Source organism: Mustela putorius, unplaced genomic scaffold, assembly GCF_011764305.1.
Source record: "Mustela putorius furo isolate JIRA1106 unplaced genomic scaffold, ASM1176430v1.1 tig00003836_pilon_pilon_pilon, whole genome shotgun sequence".
Classification (NCBI taxonomy): Eukaryota; Metazoa; Chordata; class Mammalia; order Carnivora; family Mustelidae; genus Mustela; species Mustela putorius.
The window spans coordinates 25,256,035-25,272,855 of NW_025421989.1; the positions used below are offsets into that span (position 1 = coordinate 25,256,035).

General features: G+C 46.2%; 2 protein-coding genes across 3 annotated transcripts; both read left to right on the plus strand.

Moving 5' to 3' along the window:
* The first annotated feature begins 231 nt into the window (after positions 1-231).
* LOC123394709 (melanoma-associated antigen B2-like) lies at positions 232-3,756 on the plus strand. The gene is made up of 2 exons (XM_045089212.1): positions 232-313; positions 2,221-3,756. The coding sequence occupies exon 2, from the start codon at positions 2,226-2,228 to the stop codon at positions 3,258-3,260; it is 1,035 nt and encodes a 344-aa protein (XP_044945147.1). The 5' UTR covers positions 232-313; positions 2,221-2,225; the 3' UTR covers positions 3,261-3,756.
* Positions 3,757-13,072: 9,316 nt separating this feature from the next.
* MAGEB3 (MAGE family member B3) lies at positions 13,073-16,454 on the plus strand. 2 transcript variants are annotated; one of them, XM_045089213.1, is made up of 2 exons: positions 13,073-13,142; positions 15,021-16,454. In XM_045089213.1, exon 2 carries the CDS (start codon positions 15,205-15,207, stop codon positions 16,243-16,245), a length of 1,041 nt encoding a protein of 346 aa, XP_044945148.1. In that variant the 5' UTR covers positions 13,073-13,142; positions 15,021-15,204; the 3' UTR covers positions 16,246-16,454. The 2 variants fall into 2 exon arrangements, with proteins under 2 accessions (XP_044945148.1, XP_044945149.1); XM_045089214.1 differs by lacking the exon at positions 13,073-13,142 and adding an exon at positions 13,726-13,779.
* Positions 16,455-16,821: the final 367 nt, after the last annotated feature.

A 16,821-nucleotide genomic window follows, 5' to 3' on the forward strand; every position in this document is an offset into this window, starting at 1 on the left:
GGCTCAAGCGGCTCAGGAAGGAGTAGCCCCGAGGGATCAGCAGGACCAGAGATTCCCCTCTAAGAACTCAGGAGGTCCTGGGGCCAGTGAGGCTGGGCCAGTAGAGGGAGGAGCCACAAGCGCTGGGGGTCCCACAGAGCCCCGCCCCTGCTCATAACCTTGAGATCCCGCCCCCCGGATCCCCCCCCCCCCCAGCCCCCGGATGCAGATCATCCGACTTCCGTTGTGGGTGGGACTTCGACCACTGGGCACGGCTTTCCTTTGTTCGTCGGCGTCTGGGCGTCTGGTTCTCCCGGACTGGTGTAAAGTTAAGGTGAGGACCCTGAGTGGGAACTGGACAGACTATTCTCCCCACATAATGAAGTTGGCCCCCCAGTTGATTCCGGCCGACTGGCAGGCCAAATTTGGCCTAGAAAGTCTCGAAGAGAAGGCCTTGGTCTGTGGGAGTAGGCCCGATTTTCGGGGTGGAGAGCTAGATCCTAACTGGATTCATGATAAGGTCCTCGAGTGCTTCGAGCAGACCTTTACCCAATAGAGGGGGCCACACTGGCGAGCCCTCCTGTACTCTGCTCTAGGAGGCTCCAGGAAGGGTAGACACATGTTGAGAGAGCTGCTTTCCCCTCTAGCAACTAAGGGAATTGGGGGCTCAACCTGACAACTCCCAAACTCAGCAAAGGAGGCCCCGGGCAGAGCTGGCAGCCTGAGGTGCCCCTTCATTTTATCTGGAGGTGGTCTTGAAGGGGAGGGCCTTGGTCTAATGGAGCAAGCTCCTTTCAGCAAAATAGACCCATTCCCTAACAGGAGTCGAGGTTCTGTTACCCAGGGAGGAGGGAGGACCCCTCCAAGAAAGAAGAAGGGGTATGTAAAGCCGTGTTTTCACACCTGGGAAACTTGAGCATGGTGACATGATGCCTTATACCTACTTCTTCCCAGAACATCTCAGGGAGGTGAGGGACCAGGTCAAAGTGGCAGTCTCAGGCCAGCAGAGGGAGGATTTGAGATTATGCCAGATGTCATAGTGAAAACCTTGAGAACTGTGGACATGTCCCATGCCATATCAGTGGGGCCCTAAAGAATCCTGCCTGTTACCAGCCCTGGGAGACCTCAAGGATAGATGTCAGGCAGAAGTGTTTATCAGTTCTCACTCCGCGATAGCAGGACAGTGAGGGTCTTTTGTCTGAGAGGAGCAGTTCTAGGTCAGCAGAGGAAGAAATCGGAGTCAGATTTAGAGCTTGAATTGGGATCCTGTCAGGGACCACCTACCATAGGACACAAACCTGCCTGCAGTAGCTTTTACTCTTGAGGGACCATGTTTGGTCAGATAAGGTTGTGTTCACTTTTTCCTCTTGGGACTCAAGGAGGTTCGCTCTTACCAGGACATAGGCATCCATTTGAGAAAACGTGGAGCTTCTCTACTAGGAGCCAAATTGAGGAACCCGAGTGAGGAATCAAGGGGTCATCCAGTCCTGAATAAAGGGGACGTCAAAACATCCATATTAACCCTTCGATTTCAGCCCAAGAAATCACAGGGGAGGGCTGTCAGGTTGAGCATCCCCTTCACTTCTTTATATCAGGTCTCAAGGCTGTGATAGTCTTAGTCTGAAGGTGCAGCCATCAGTCAGCAAAGCGAAGTGGTGCCGAGCCCTTCAAGTAGCCAAGACGAGGACCTTAAAGGAAAGCTGAGGAGCCCAGTGAACTCAGGACAGAGAGGACCTTACTGAGGTCCAGCACTGGGTATTCCCTAGCAGGGAGGTAGACTGAGGCACCCCTTCAGTTCCTTCTCCTGGGTCCCAGGGAGTTTGAGGTATCATCTTCAAAGTAGCAGAGGGGAGGGTGCCCCTAGCTTTGCCAAGAATTGACATGATAATACTTAAGATAAACTGAGAGGACCCAGAATGCCAGAACACAAGGGACCTTACTGCAAACACCTGCTCTCAGCTGAGTAAACCCAAGGCAGGGCTAGCAGGATGCCAATAAGACATACTCTAAGCATTCCATGGCTCCTCTCTGGGATTCTTAGGGGACAGGCTGACCAAAAGAACAGGAGCCTTTGTGGGGTCCTAGAGCAGTACCCTGAATGACCCTGCACAGGTGGCCTTTGATAAAGCCAAAGTGAAATCTACCTGTCGAAGGTGATAAAACCATCTTACTCTCCCTCCTACAGGGGCTCAAATCACATGTTCACTGACTCACACCCTTACCTGCTATCTCTGATTACAGCCATTATGCCTCGTGGTCAGAAGAGTAAGCTCCGTGCTCGTGAGAAACGCCGCCGAAACAGAGGTGAGACCCAAGGTCTTGTGAGTGCTCAGGCCACCACAGGAGAGGGGGAAAAGGCCACTCCTTCTTCCTCTCCGGTTTCTGGGGATGCTTCTTCAGGCTCCCCTGTTCCTGGCACTTCTCAGGAGCCTCAGAAAGGCTTGGCCACCACCAGTGCTGCTGCACATGTTTCACGCCCAAGATCTAATGGAGGTGCCAAACGCCAGGTTAAGGAAAGGAAAAATTCCTTCCAGGCCTCAACTTCCATTGAGAGTGTTCGCAAAGATCCTCTAACCAAGAAGGTGGGGATGCTGGTGCAGTTCCTGCTGTATAAGTATAAATTGCAGGAGCCCATTAAAAAGGCAGACATGCTGAAGATCATCCACAAAAGGTACAGGGAGCACTTCCCTGAGATCCTCAGGAAAGCCTCTGAGCGCATGGAGCTGGTCTTTGGCCTGGAATTAAAGGAAGTCAAGCCCGGCGGTCACTCCTATACCCTGGTCAGCAGCCTAGACCTCACCGCCGATGGCCGTGTGAGCAGTGCCTGGGGCTTTCCTAAGAATGGGCTTCTCATGCCTCTCCTGGGTGTGATCTTCTTGAATGGCAACCGCACCTCTGAGGAGGAAATCTGGGAATTCCTGAATATTCTGGGCATCCATGATGGAAGGAGGCACTTCATCTTCGGGGAGCCCAGGAAGCTCATCACCCAAGATCTGGTGCAGGAAAAGTACCTGGAGTACCGCCAGGTGGCCAACAGTGATCCTCCACGCTACGAGTTCCTGTGGGGCCCGAGAGCCCACGCTGAGACCAGCAAGATGAGAGTCCTGGAGTTTTTGGCGAAGATCCACGATACAGTCCCCAGCGCCTTCCCTCCGCATTACGAAGAGGCTCTGCGAGATGAGGAAGAGCGGGCCCGAGCCAGAGCCACAGCTGGGGCTGCCTCTACTACCCGGGCCGGTGCTCGTTCCCAGGCCAAGTCCGGCCTCTCCTCTCCTCCCTAGAGAGGGCTGAGGCAGATTCTTTGCTTTGTAATTGGAAAGGCCTGTTAACTAGTGTTCCTGATATGCACAAATAACTAGCTATCTTTTTTTTTTTACATTTTTCAAGCAGTGTTCCTTTCAACAGAAAGTTTATTTAGATTCAGAATAGAAGTTTATGAATAACATGTATCACACATTTATTGCTGTTTATCAGGCTTAGGAATAAGAGTTTTTGTTTTTGTTTTTGTTTTGTTTTATTTTTAAAATACAAATCGGAACTCCTTAAATCACTTTTGTGATCCAGAATAAGCTAATATAGCTTTAGGATAGGAATATCCTTGGAAATGTAAAAGAGTTCCACACTAAAACAGTTGTCACCAGAAGGTACATAGGTAGATAGATAGAGTGAGTAAAAATTGGTTAATTCTTGGTTTGTCTTACTTTTGCTACTTTAAAAGATGCATACCTCAGTTTGTTTATGTTTGTTAAGAATGTTTGAGAATATAAGTCATAATGAATCAGACCTCTTTATTCGTGTCTCTTATTTTACACAGACATTGAGCATCTGTTCTTGGGAAGTCTTCATGCTTGTACTGGGGATGTTTAGTCAAAGAAGACCCAGCCGCTGCCCATGCAATTATAGATTCTAGGAGTAGCTGTCCTTATGGAAGAGGGTGAAATAGTACTTCATAAAGAACAAGTGAAAAGCATGGTAAAGAGAGGGCGGAGAGAACATATTACTTAGTTTTCATTCCTAAGCAGAATTTTGGCTGATTGGGAGGTTTTTCTTGGCCAGAGCACTGCATATTCTCTGACATGTCTTAGTTGTAAAAGACAAAACAAAACTCAGCTGCATAGATGGTCATGTCTGAGGTCAAGATAATCATAGTAAAAACTGCCATTCCCTAATGTCCCAGTAGAAGACAGGCTCAGCAACAGATGCTTTCTGTACATTACACACACTCCATCAGTCCTACAAGACAGAGCTTATCAAACTTACTTCATAGAGAAGAGTCTGAAGTTTCTAGAGTTAGAGTTCGGCAATGTACCAGAATTGATAGGGCTAGTAAATGACAGAGCTGGGACTGGACTCCTGGTCTAAATTATTTTTTTAAGGTTTTATTTATTTATTTGAGCGAGCGAGCGAGCGAGAGAGACAGCGCATGAGAGAAGAAAGGTCAGCGGGAGAAGCAGACTCCCTGCTGAGCAGGGAGCCCAATGTGGGTCTTGATCTTGGGCGTCCAGGATCATGACCTGAGCCGAAGGCAGTCACTTAACCAACTGAGCCACCCAGGCGCCCCTCCCGGTCTAAATTATTATAGAGCCCACACTGTTTTACTCCTCCCACCCTGAGACACACCCTGGGTTTCTTATTTCTGTTTTCTCCTCAGTACTTCAAAATCTGTCTTAGGTGATAAAAAGAATGGCTTTGTATCCAAACTGCTGGATTGGAATATATAGCCAGAGCAAAAAGAATATCAAAATAATTGAGAGGCATAAATAAATAAATGACAGGATTAGGTGACCATATGACCATCTACATTTGTAATGTTAAAGAACCTCAAAAGATCAGGGGCTCTCAAATCAGCCTGGACAGTCTGTTACCTGTAAAAAGGAAATCTTGCAGAACAGACGTTACATGAGAATCCACCTGACTGCTGAACAGAAGGAAGAGATCAGTGTATTTTTTCCCCTGACGGCCCACCACTGGGCCTGGGATTCCTGCCTTGTGCTACAGCTTCCCTGTTTCACATCCCTCCCAGCAAAGTGGCGCATTCTCCGCAAGGTTCACAAGGCAGAAGCTGCTCCAGAGTTTGCAGAGCTTTGGAATTTCCCAGGAAGCCTTAAGTCCTAGAGACAGAAACCAAGGTGAGGGCCCCTTGTAGAAGGATTGGGGAGACCCACACCACAGAATACAGGCGATACCAGGAACATCAGGCCCATCTGTTCTTCAGCACAGGTAGTCTCAGATGCAGTTGTCCAGCTGAACATACCCTCACTTAGTCTTAGGGCTTCTCATGGGCATAAAAACCTTCATCTAAGGGCAGAAAGGAATATCAGTCTCAGAAATAATGGAGATCAACCTGAAGGAGGGCAATGAAAGGACCCAGCCAGCATAGTAGGATTCCGTAAAAATCCTGACCCAGTTGTCAGCTCTGTGAGTTCAGAACGGTCCTGGCTACTTGTAGCTAACACTGACTTTAACTCAGGTTCCAGGAAGGTGTGGCCTTTGTCCCAAGGCTTTATCTTCAGATAAGCAGAGATGGTAGAGTCCCAGGGAGGGTGCAGGGTCCAAGTGAACACACTGTGTGTGGACCTGGGGAATCACCCAACCCACAGATGACGGGGCTACACCTAACACCTTCTCTACTGTTAGCCTGGGAGGCACAGGCAAGAGCTGGCAGTCTGAAGTGCCCCAGGACTTCTACCTGGAAGCTCTCATGGAAACGAAGGCTTTGGCTGTTTAGAAGCGGAATCTCAGCCATGACGATGTCAAGGTAAGAGTCCTATATGAGGGGACCCCTGGGTGACTCAACTGGTAAAGCATCTGACTCTTGGTTTTGGCTCAGGTCATGATCTCATGGGTGGTGGGACTGAACCCTGTGTCGGGCTCTAACACTCAGTAGGGAGTCATCTTGAAGATTCTCTCCCTCTTTCCTCCCTGTACTCACAGGCTCACACTCTTTCTAAAATAAGTAAATAAATCTTAAAAAAGAAATGCTGTATGAGGAATGAGGCAAGCAGCTACTCTATAGCAGATGTATTATGATCTGCCAGAGCAGTAATAGTACTAAAATAAATGTGAGGTTTGAATAAAGGGGGGAAAAAGAGATAATACTTGCAGGCTATAGAATCATCTACATATGTGATTTCAGATAACCTTAAAAGATCAGGCGCTCAAAAAAGTTATCTGGCTCAACCACTTCCTTATAAAAAATAAACATATTAGAACCGAGGTTACGTGAGACCTTAAAAGCCTGACCAGGAAAGAGAAGGAATAGAACAACATATTTTATTTTTCTTACAGCGTGCTTACATGGGCCCCCTGATTTGTGCTGATTTGTGCTGTTGTGGGTTTTGCATCTTTTACCGCTCCTAGGACAAGGACCCATTCTCTGCAAGGTCTGGGTAGGGAAACTGCTCAAGAATTTTCAGGGATGTGGCATTTCCCAAGAAGCCTTTAACGGAAGTGACAAGAGACTTTAGGAGGATACCCATTAATCAGAACTGGAGAAAGGAGAAAGCAACATCCCAGAATATTGGGTGTTACAGAGCAGCCCCTGCCTTTCCTCAAAGCTTGAAGGCTCCAGGCAGAGCTGTTAGGCTGAGAATCTCCTCAGTTTTTTTTTTTTTTTAAGATTTTATTTATTTGACAGAGAGAGATCACAAGTAGGCAGAGGCAGGCAGAGAGAGAGGAAGTGAAGCAGGCTCCCCACCAAGGAAAGAGCCCGACGTGGGACTCGATCCCAGGACTCTGGGATCATGACCCGAGCTGAAAGCAGAGGCTTTAAACCACTGAGCCACCCAGGAGCCCCTCTCCTCAGTTTTTCATAGCAGTTGTCAGGGTCTTGAGAGCTTTGGTCTAAGGAAGGCAGTCTCAGGTCGGAAGAGGAAGTTGTCAGATGTAAATGTGAATTCCCTTAAAAAGAATGAAGGAAGCGCCCAGCCAGAACACTGGCGGCCCGTAGAGTCTAGTTCCTGCTGTCAGCCCTTGGCGGTCCTGAATTCCAACACATTATGAAGTGTAAAAAGACTTTGAGATGTGTGAGAGAACCCGAGCCAGAGTTGCAGCCAGGCCTGGCTCTGCTGCCATAGCCAGCAAATGTGCTAGGGCCAAGACCAGTAGGAACTCCCACATCTAGTGAAGTCGGGGGTGGGGTGGGGTTCATCTTGTGGCAAAAAGAGGTCAACATCCTTTCATAAGTAGTTAAGCACCTAGGTAGAGCTGAAAGGAACACATTGTCTTCTTTTTGTTCTTGCTTTACTTGAGTATATGGGAGATTTACCTGTTTTTATTTTGGAATTTCTTTTTGGTACTTTTAAAGTACTGTTCCTTGAAATAGATGGTTTATTTGACTTCAGTATCTGTGTTTATGAATAATATGTATCTCATATATTGCTATTGATCAGTATAAGTATAAATGTTCTGGTATTTTGTACAACAAATAGAAAATCCTTGCATATCTCTCTCTCTCTCTCTCTCTCTCTCTCTCTCTCTCCCCCTCTCGGAGAGAGAGAGACAGTGTGCACATGAGCTGGGATTGAGGAGTAGGGGAGAGCGATAATCTTTAAGCAGGCTCTGTACCCAGCACAGTGCCCAAGGCAGGGCTCAATCTCTGGACCCTGAGATCTGGACCTGAGCTGAAATAAAAAGCCAGATGCTTAACTGACTGGGCCACTGATGCTTAACTGAAAGAGCTCCACCTTGCATCTCTCTTTGTGATCTAGAGCAAAATAACATGTCATATGAATGGGGATTTTCTTGCAAATGGGAATGAACCTTGTGGTAGAATTGTTGGTATCAAGAAGTTTTTAAAAAGGTTTTGGTATCTGCGAGATGGTAGAATAAGAATTTCCAGCACTTATTTGCCCACAGAAGTTAACTATGATATAAGTAACAAACTCCTTTATGAAAGGTCCAGAATCTATTTAAGAAAATGTGATAGTACATGTGAGCATAAAACTGAGATGAGCCACACTCGAGATGGGTAGGAACGCAATTAGACTTCACTGGCATCAGCCTCTCCCTCAAGTTGGCACAGCTGAGCCCCAAGAAAGACTGTGACTTCTCTAAATTGGAAGCTACTTATGTCATGCTCAAAGATTAATGAAAAATGGATTAAAGACTTAAAAATGACATTCAAAACCATAAAATTCCGAAGGGAAAAAAAAAACAGGGAAAAATCTCTTTGACATTGATCTTGGCAGAGATTTTTTTTAAATATGACAACAGAAATATGGTCAAGAAAAGCAAAAACAAACAAGTGGGACTACATCAAACCAAGTCATCTGTACAGCAACGGAAACAATCAACAAAAAGGCAATCTGTGGAGTGGGAGGAAATATTAGCTAATCATTAGCTAATCATATGTCTAAGGGACTAATATCAAAATTATATAAGGAACTCATACAGCTCAGTAGCAAACAATGAAAAAAAAAAACATAACCCCTCAAACAATATCACTTCAAACTTGTTATGTAGGATGGCTATTACCAAAAAGACAAGAAATAACAAGTGTTGGTAAGAATGTGGAGAAAGGGAACTGGTGTACCATTGGTGGGAATGCAAATTCTTTTTTTTTTTAAAGATTTTATTTACTTATTTGAACAGAGAGATCACAAGTAGGCAGAAAGGCAGGCAGAGAGAGCGAGGAGGAAGCAGGCTCCCCACCGAGCAGAGAACCTGATGTGCGGCTCGATCCCAGGACCCTGGGATCATGACCCAAGCCGAAGGCAGAGGCTTTAACCTACTGAGCCCACCCAGGTGCCCCAGTGGGAATGTAAATTCTTTTAGCCATTATGGAGAAACTGTTTGGAGGTTCCATAGCAAATTAAAATTAGAGCTACCACATGATTCAACGAACCCACTTCTGAGTGTATACCCGAAGGAAATGAAATCAGTATCTTACAGAGTTATTTGTACTCCTGTGTTCATTACACCATTACTGGAAATAATTCCAAGGTATGGAAACAAGCCAAATCTCCATTGGTAGATAAATGGATAAAGAAAATGTGGTATATAGATACAGTGGCCTTAAAAACATTTGGCCTCAAAAATAAAGGAAATCCTCTTACACAGGACAACATGGATGACTCTGGGTGGCATTATTCTAAATGAAATAAGCCAGTCACATAAGGATAAATTCTGCAGGATTCCACTTACATAAAGTATCCAAAACAATCAAACACATGGAAACACAGAGTAGAGCAGTGGTGACCAGGGGCTGGGGGTCAGGGAGAAATGGTACGTTGTGAAACTGGTATAGTTTCAGTTATGCAAGGTGACTAGGTTCTAGAGATCTGCTGTAAAACATTGTGCCTAAGTGACGAATCACTAAACCCTATCTCTGAAACTAACAATACACTGTGTGTTAATTAATTGATTTTAAATGAAATTTTAAAAAATTTTTAGAAAGAAAAAACTGTGCTTAGAAAAAAATGTGCATATATTTAACAATATTTTATTGTGCACTTAAAAATTTGTTAAGAGTGTAGTTCTCACATTTAAGTGTTCTTAGCACAACAACAGTGAAAAAGCTTATTGTCTTGCTCTCTTCCCAAGTAGAGAGTAAGCTGAGTAAGTGCAAGTATTAGTGCAAGACAACTCTTTTAAACTGTTGATGGGAGTGTAAATTGGCAGAGCCACTATGGAGCAGTATAGGGGTTCCTCAAAAAATTAAAAGTAGAGCTATCATATGATCCGGCAATTCTCTTTCTGAGTCTATATCGAGAAGAATTGAAATTAGGATCTTGAAGAGATATCTGCACCTCATGTTCATTGCATCATTTTTCACAATAGCCAAGACATGGATGCAACCTAAATTTTCATTGTTGGATGAATGTATTTTTAAAAAATGGCATATACATACAACGGAGTATTATCTAGCCTTAAGGAGAAGTAAACCTTGCCATTTGCAACAACAGAGATTAACCTGGAAACCATTATGCTAAGTGAAATAAGCCAGACACAAAAGGATAAATGCATATTATATAAGGAATCTAAAATAGTCAAACTGACAGAATCAGAATCGTATGGTGGCTGCTAGGTGCTGAGAGGAGGGGTATTGGAGCAGAACTGGGTGAGGAATGCAGAGTTTCAGTTGTATAAGGTGAATAAATCCTAGAAATGCACTGTGTAGCATCTACAGATAACAATGTCATACTGGCTATTTAAAAGTTTGCTGAGAGGGCAGATACTATGTTAATTGTTACCATACTCCTGAAAAATAATAATAAGGGCAGGAGAAAATTTTGGAAGTAACAGGTATGTTTATGGCATTGGTTGTGGTGGTGGTTCACAAGAGTATATTTCCCTTCAAGCTCATCAAGTTGTAGACATTAGATGTGTACAGCTTTTGGTATGTCAGTCATACCTGAATAAAGTAGTTTTTAAAGAAGCAGATATTCTGTCCTATTTGGGGTTGTAGCCTCAGCACAGTGCCTAGTACACTATAGGCACTTTATAAATATTTAAGCATTAAGAGGAAAAAAAAAGTATAAATAAGGAAAAGATTGTCAATTCTTGGTTTGCCTAGTTCCTTCTAGTGTTTCTTCCATAAAAGTAGTTACATACATGGACTTGCTTAGATTACTCAGGTGTATAAGAGAAATGAAATGTTGGTGAATTAGGCTTCATGCTCACTCTCATTTATTTCCAATCCTTAAGTGAAAATGAGCTCTTTGGAAGGCTTCAGGCTAGTACTGGGCATGCTTAAAAACAAACAAAGACAACTCAAAACAGCAACAAGTTCTAGCCCCTGCTCATTGAAATTTAGCATCTGGATGCTGCTATCATATAGAGATGGTGATATACTCTCTGTGACCTAAAGAACAAGTAAAAGAGAGGGAGGGGTTTGAAGAGGGGAAGAGACTTGAATTGAAAGCAGTCAGGCACCAGAGTCCAGGGGCAAAGCCGTGTGCAGCTTTAGGAAACTGCATCCCTTCAGCAAGGGGGAATTTCAAGTAAGATTGCATGGTGGGCTAGATGAGGCTTATGGGAGCGGTGAGCAGGGGCCAGACCCTCACATGGAGGGCCTCAGAGATGAAAAACTAAGCCTGCAAAAGAAGTTTTTCCTTAACATATTCTTTGGGACTGTGGCTAAACTGAGAAAATCTCCACGTGGTAGAGGAGTGGTAGGTGTCTGTGCTCTTGCCCAGGACACAGTGCATGGACTAGATGTTCTACATACATCATCACCAGGGAGTTTCTAAGCAATAGGGATGATATTTCTTTGAGGTGGGGTTTCCAGAATGCACTGGACTGTCGGTCTTTACCCTGATGATTGAAAGAATGAAAATAATGGTGCTTTAGATGGAAGGGCAGCTGGATGTTAGGGAAAATACAGGTCATTGGCAAAAATTCTGAGAACTTTAAGTTATATCCAACTAGGAAAATCTCTCCCACAAACACACTGTATATTATATCCTCCAATGAGGATATATTACATAACTGGCATCCCTAAACAGCACTGTGGTTGATTATGATTTCTTTGTCTTGGAGTTTGGCAATATGCTCGAGTTTACAGGGTCAGTAAGTGACAGGGCTGGGACTAGACTCCTGGCCTGAATATCTCTCGAACACACAATGATCATTCCACTCTTCTCTGCCTAAAGCCAACCTTGTGTTCCTTAATACTTCAAAATGTACTTCAGGGGAGGAAATAAGGATCCTATGTGCAGAAAACTGGATTGGAATGCATAGCCAAAGCAGTTAGGAATACCACAGTAAACCAAAGTCATGAACAAAGAGGAGAAACAGATCATACTCAGTGACAAGATGATGATCTACATATGCAGTGTCAGATACCTTCAGGATTGGGGAATCACAAAACCATCCTGGATAGCTCCTTCCTGTTAAGAAGTAAATCAACTGAACCAGAAATCACCTGGTAGGCTGACTACTGATAAAAAAGGATAAATCAGCATCATTTTCTTTGTCCACCTCTCTCTTGGGTCCCCTGTCTTATGATGCAGTTTTTCTATCTCACATCAAGTCAGGGACAGGAACCTGCAAGGTTTGCATTAGGGACACTGCTCCAGTTTGCATGGATATGGAATTTCCCAGGAATTCTTTGATCTGAGAGAACCCCAAGGAAAGAGACTGCAGAGACAACCACCCCACATTATAGGGGGTCATTCAGGAACTGCTAAGCCTGGTCTCAGGCCTAGATGGCTCAGGTAGGGCAATCAGAATGGGCATCCCCTCTTCTACTCCTCCAAGTTTTCAGCAAGTTCAGAGTCTTAGCCTAAGGAGAATGGTCACACTTCAGTAGAGGAAGAATCCTGGGTTGGATAGGTAACAAGTTGACGTCCCTGGGTGATGAATGTGGGGACCACCAACTCCAGAACAGTGGTGTTCCAAAAAGACTTGACTCTGCCATCTGCGTCTCAGGACCCAAACATCCCTGGCCTAATGTGGCTCCCTCTTCCACCTGGGAGGTCTCAGGAAGGAGCAGACCTTGATCTCAGTACAGTAACTTCATGTCAGAGAGGATGGAGTGACACAACCCACCAGGAGCAAGGTCAGGTCCCTGAGTGAGTAAAGAGGACATTGCTAGACCCACAAATGAGGGGGCTTTACAACCCCCCGCCCCCATTCCTAACAGTGGGAGGCTTTAGGCAGAGCTTTAAGCCTGAGAATCCTTTCTGTTTCTGCCTGGTGAGTTTGAGGGAGGGAAGTGCCTTAACAAGATGGGCCCCATTTCTGCATAGAGAGAAGTCTTGGCCATAACTGGAGTCAAGGTGAGAACCCACAGTGCTAATGAGATAATCTCTTCCCAAAAGAGGGAGGCTCACAGAGTCCTGTCCCTCTTTTCAAGTCTCTGGGGCCAGAGGCAAGGGTAGGCAGAAGCAGTGCATCCTGACTTCTTACTAGGGGCTCAGGAAGGTGAGGGCTGGCTTTGGGGGCTGGCTGACTTGGGTCAGTAGGGGGAGGAGTCACAAGTTCGTGGGATTGCAGTCTTCTGAAGTTGGTGGTCCCTAGGTCCTCACTCAGGATCCTCACCTTGGTATCTATCATGTGATCCCACAGAGCCTCGTCCTTGCTTTCAGCCCTCAGAACCCCAGGCAGCCATAGCCGGATATGATTCATCCGAACTTCCGCTTCAGAGATCGGGACATCGACCAGTGAGCGTAGCGTTTATTCCGCGGAGGGTGGGTTCTCAGGACTTCTCTGAAGTCAAGGTGAGGACCTGAATGTGAAGTGAAGGGACCACTTCCCCTCCTATAACAAAGGTGGTTCCATAAAATACTGCCCCTGGGTTGGCAATGGAAGCTCCTGACACGGCTGTTAGGCTGAGTTCTGCCTGGGAAGTCTTAGGGAAGAAGGCCTTGGTCTTAGAGAGTAGCCCTGATTCTCCAGAGGAAGGAAACATAGGCCCTAATGAGAGCCAAGGGGAGGTTCCTGAGGGCTAATGAGGGGATCTCTTCCCTGTAGAGATGGCAACAGAAAACTCTATGGTTCTGAATATGGTTCTGGGGGGCTCCAGGCAGGCCTTGACAACCACTCACTCCCCACTCCCCGAGAGCTCCCGGAAGTGAAGGCTTTGTTTGAAACTCAATTTAGTAGAGGGAGGAGTCCCAGGCTCTGATAGATACCAAAATGAAGACCCTAAGTGAGGACATCGAGACCACCAGCTCCAGAACAGTGATGTCTCACGGAGCCCTGCCCCTGCTTTCAGCCCTTAGAGACACTGGGCAGTTGTGGCCGGATATGACTCAACTTTACTTCCGATTCAGTTTCCAGGAAGTGAGGACATTTGTCGGTGGGTGAGGCCTCTGGCCCCCGAGGGTAAATTTTCAGGACTAGCCTGGAGTCAAGGTGAGGACCTTGGGTGGGGACTGGGGGAAGGATCCCGATCCATAACACGTGGGGCCCCACTAAGTATCAGTACTGCTGTTGACTCTGGTAGGACCCAGCAGAGCTATCAGATTTTCTGCCTGGAAAGTCTCAGGTAGGGGGGGCCTTGGTCTAAAAGAGTAGCCTGGGTCCTGCAGATGGAGGAGACATAGGACCTGTCTGCAGTGAAAGTGAGGCCCCTGAATACTAACGAGGGGCCTCTCCCCAGTTAAGGAAAGCAGCATCCCTGTACTTATTCCTGGAGGCTCTAGGTGGGAGTAGTCCTATGTGGAGGACCCTGACTTTCCCCTCTAGGGACTGGGAATTGAGGGATTTGCTCTGAGGCAGGAGGCCCAAGTCTTGCCAGTGTATTGGAGGCAGGAGTCCTAAGTCCTACCTATAGTTAAGGTCAGAGACCTGAGTGAAGACTAAAGGGAGCACCAACTCTAAAAAGTGTATCTCATAAATTCTGACCCTTCTCTCAGCCCTGGGAAAACCACAGATATTTCTTAGACTGAGGCACCCCCCATCATCTCTGTCTGGAGAGTCCTAGAGGGGTAAGGCTGTTGGATTAATTGAGCAGCTTCAGTTCTGCAGAGAGAGACTGTGGGCTTCACAGGCATCAGAATGAGGACCCTGAATGAAGAGTGATGGTACTCACCCCCAAAAAGAGACAACAGAGAGCACCCCCCTCCCTTGTCTACAGCACTAAGGAGCCCAGGCATGGAAGTCAGGGGTGTGTGAGCCCTACTTTATTTTTGATGGCATCAGGTTGGTGAGAGCTTTTGTTTGAGGGGAGAGACCAGACCAGCAGAGGAAGATGTCCCAGGCTCTACCTAGAGCCAAGATGAGGACACTGAATGAGGACTGAGAACGCCAATGACTCTAAAATGGAGAGTCCCACAGAACTGTCAGCAGTTGGTGACAGTAGTGGCCAGAGGCAACAGTAATGGGCCAAAGTGCCCCTTTCTTTCCTCCTGAGGGATCCTAAGAAGTTGAGGGCCTGGGGTTGAGATGTAAATTTAGGGCAGCACAGAGGAGAGGGCCTGAGCCTTGACAAAAGTGGATATGATGGTCCTGAATATGAACTGAAAGGATCCTCACACTCCAGAGGAGAGAGGATCTCACAAGGACTGGACCTGCCTCTGCTGCTTTCCGCCCCAGTAAGCACCAACCAGGGCTGGCAGGCTGCACCCTGAGGCTCACTTTAATTATTTCCGCAGGATTCTCAGAGTACGGGTTGATCATAGCAGGAGCCCTGTGGTTTCCCAGAGCCGTGCCCTCACAGAATCCGGCAGAGGCAGCGCTCCCTGTAGAAGGTGTTCCCGTTCATCTTTTCTTCTCTCATGCCCAGATCACCTCCTGTCCTACCCACACTACTACCTGCTGTCCCTGGCCACAGTCATCATGCCTCGGGGACAAACGAGTAAGCTCCACACCCATGAGAAACGCCACCAAGCCCAAGGTGGGCTCCAGCATCAGAGCAGTGCTCAGGCCACTGTAGCCAAGGAGAAAGCCTTCCCCTCCTTGGCCCCTCCGCCCTTTGGTGTTCTTACTCACAGAAAACCTGCAGCTAGGTCACGTAGCACTCTCAAGGGGTCTCAGAGAGCCCTATCCATCAAGCCTGCAGGCGTTTCTGCCACAAGATCATATAAAGGAGCCAACCGCAAAACTGAGAAAAAGCCAAGTTCCTCCCAGGCCCCACTCACCGTTGTGCACTCTCAAGGAGACCCTTTAACCAGAGCAACGAGTATTTTGGTGCAGTTCCTGATGCATATGTACAAAAGGAAAAAGCCCATCACGAAAGCCAATATGCTGAAGATTGTCAATAAAAAGTACAAAAATCGCCTCCTTGAGATCCTCAGAAGAGCCTCTTTCAGCTTAGAAGTGGTTTTTGGTGTTGACTTAAAGGAAGTCGATTCTACCAAGCATTCCTATATCCTGGTCAGTAAGATGGACCTCCCTAACAATGGGACCATAAGCCCAGGCAGAGGATTTCCCAAGACCGGCCTTCTGATGAATCTCCTGGGTGTGATCTTCATGAAGGGCAACTGTGCCACCGAAGAGAACATCTGGGAGTTCCTGAATAAGATGGGAGTCTTCGCAGGGAAGCGACATTTCATATTTGGGGAACCCAAGAAGCTCATCACCCAGGATTTGGTGAAGCTTAAGTACCTGGAGTACCGGCAGGTGCCCAACAGTGATCCCGCACGCTACGAGTTCCTATGGGGTCCCAGAGCCCATGCTGAGACCAGCAAGATGAAAGTGCTAGAGTTTTGGGCCAAGATTAATCATACCGTCCCCAGTGCCTTCCACTTCTTGTATGAAGAGGCTCTGCGAGATGAGGAAGCACGAGTCAAAGCCACGGTTACACAACAGGCCGAGACAGGTGCCACGGCCAGTGAATGTTCCAGGGAATGTCTAGCAGCACCTCCCACACCTAATTAAGTTGAGGCAGGTTCTTCATATTGTGGCTGAAGGGAACAGTCAGTGTTCTAAGTAGTAGAGGGCAAAGTGTGACTGAGGGAACACAGTGTATAATACCTCCGTGCTCCTGTTCTGTATGGGTAATTTGGAGATTCATCAGCATTTTTATTTTTTGCTCTTTTTCCAAATGTTACTTCAAAATGCAGGCTTATCTAGCACTATAAACTAAATTCACGAGTTACATTGGTCTCACTTGTTGTTTATCAGATTTAAGAGTTAAGAGTATTGCTGTTTTATAGAACAAATTGGGAAATTTTCCATCTTATTTAGTAATCTGGTACAACGTAACATGGCAGTGGTGCATGCGTTCCCTTGAAAACATGAAACAAAAAAAGTAGTAAAATATATGAAATTGATAGAGAGGAAAATCATAAGATGGTTGGTATTTGACTTCCTAATCCTCTTTACTCTGTGTTTTATAAAGTTCTAAATAACAGTATGTGCTTGACTAACTGAAGAGTGTAGAATTAAACCTTCATGAATTAGATGCCATGCTTCAGGCTCATTTATCCCCCAAACATTGCCTGAGCATCTGCT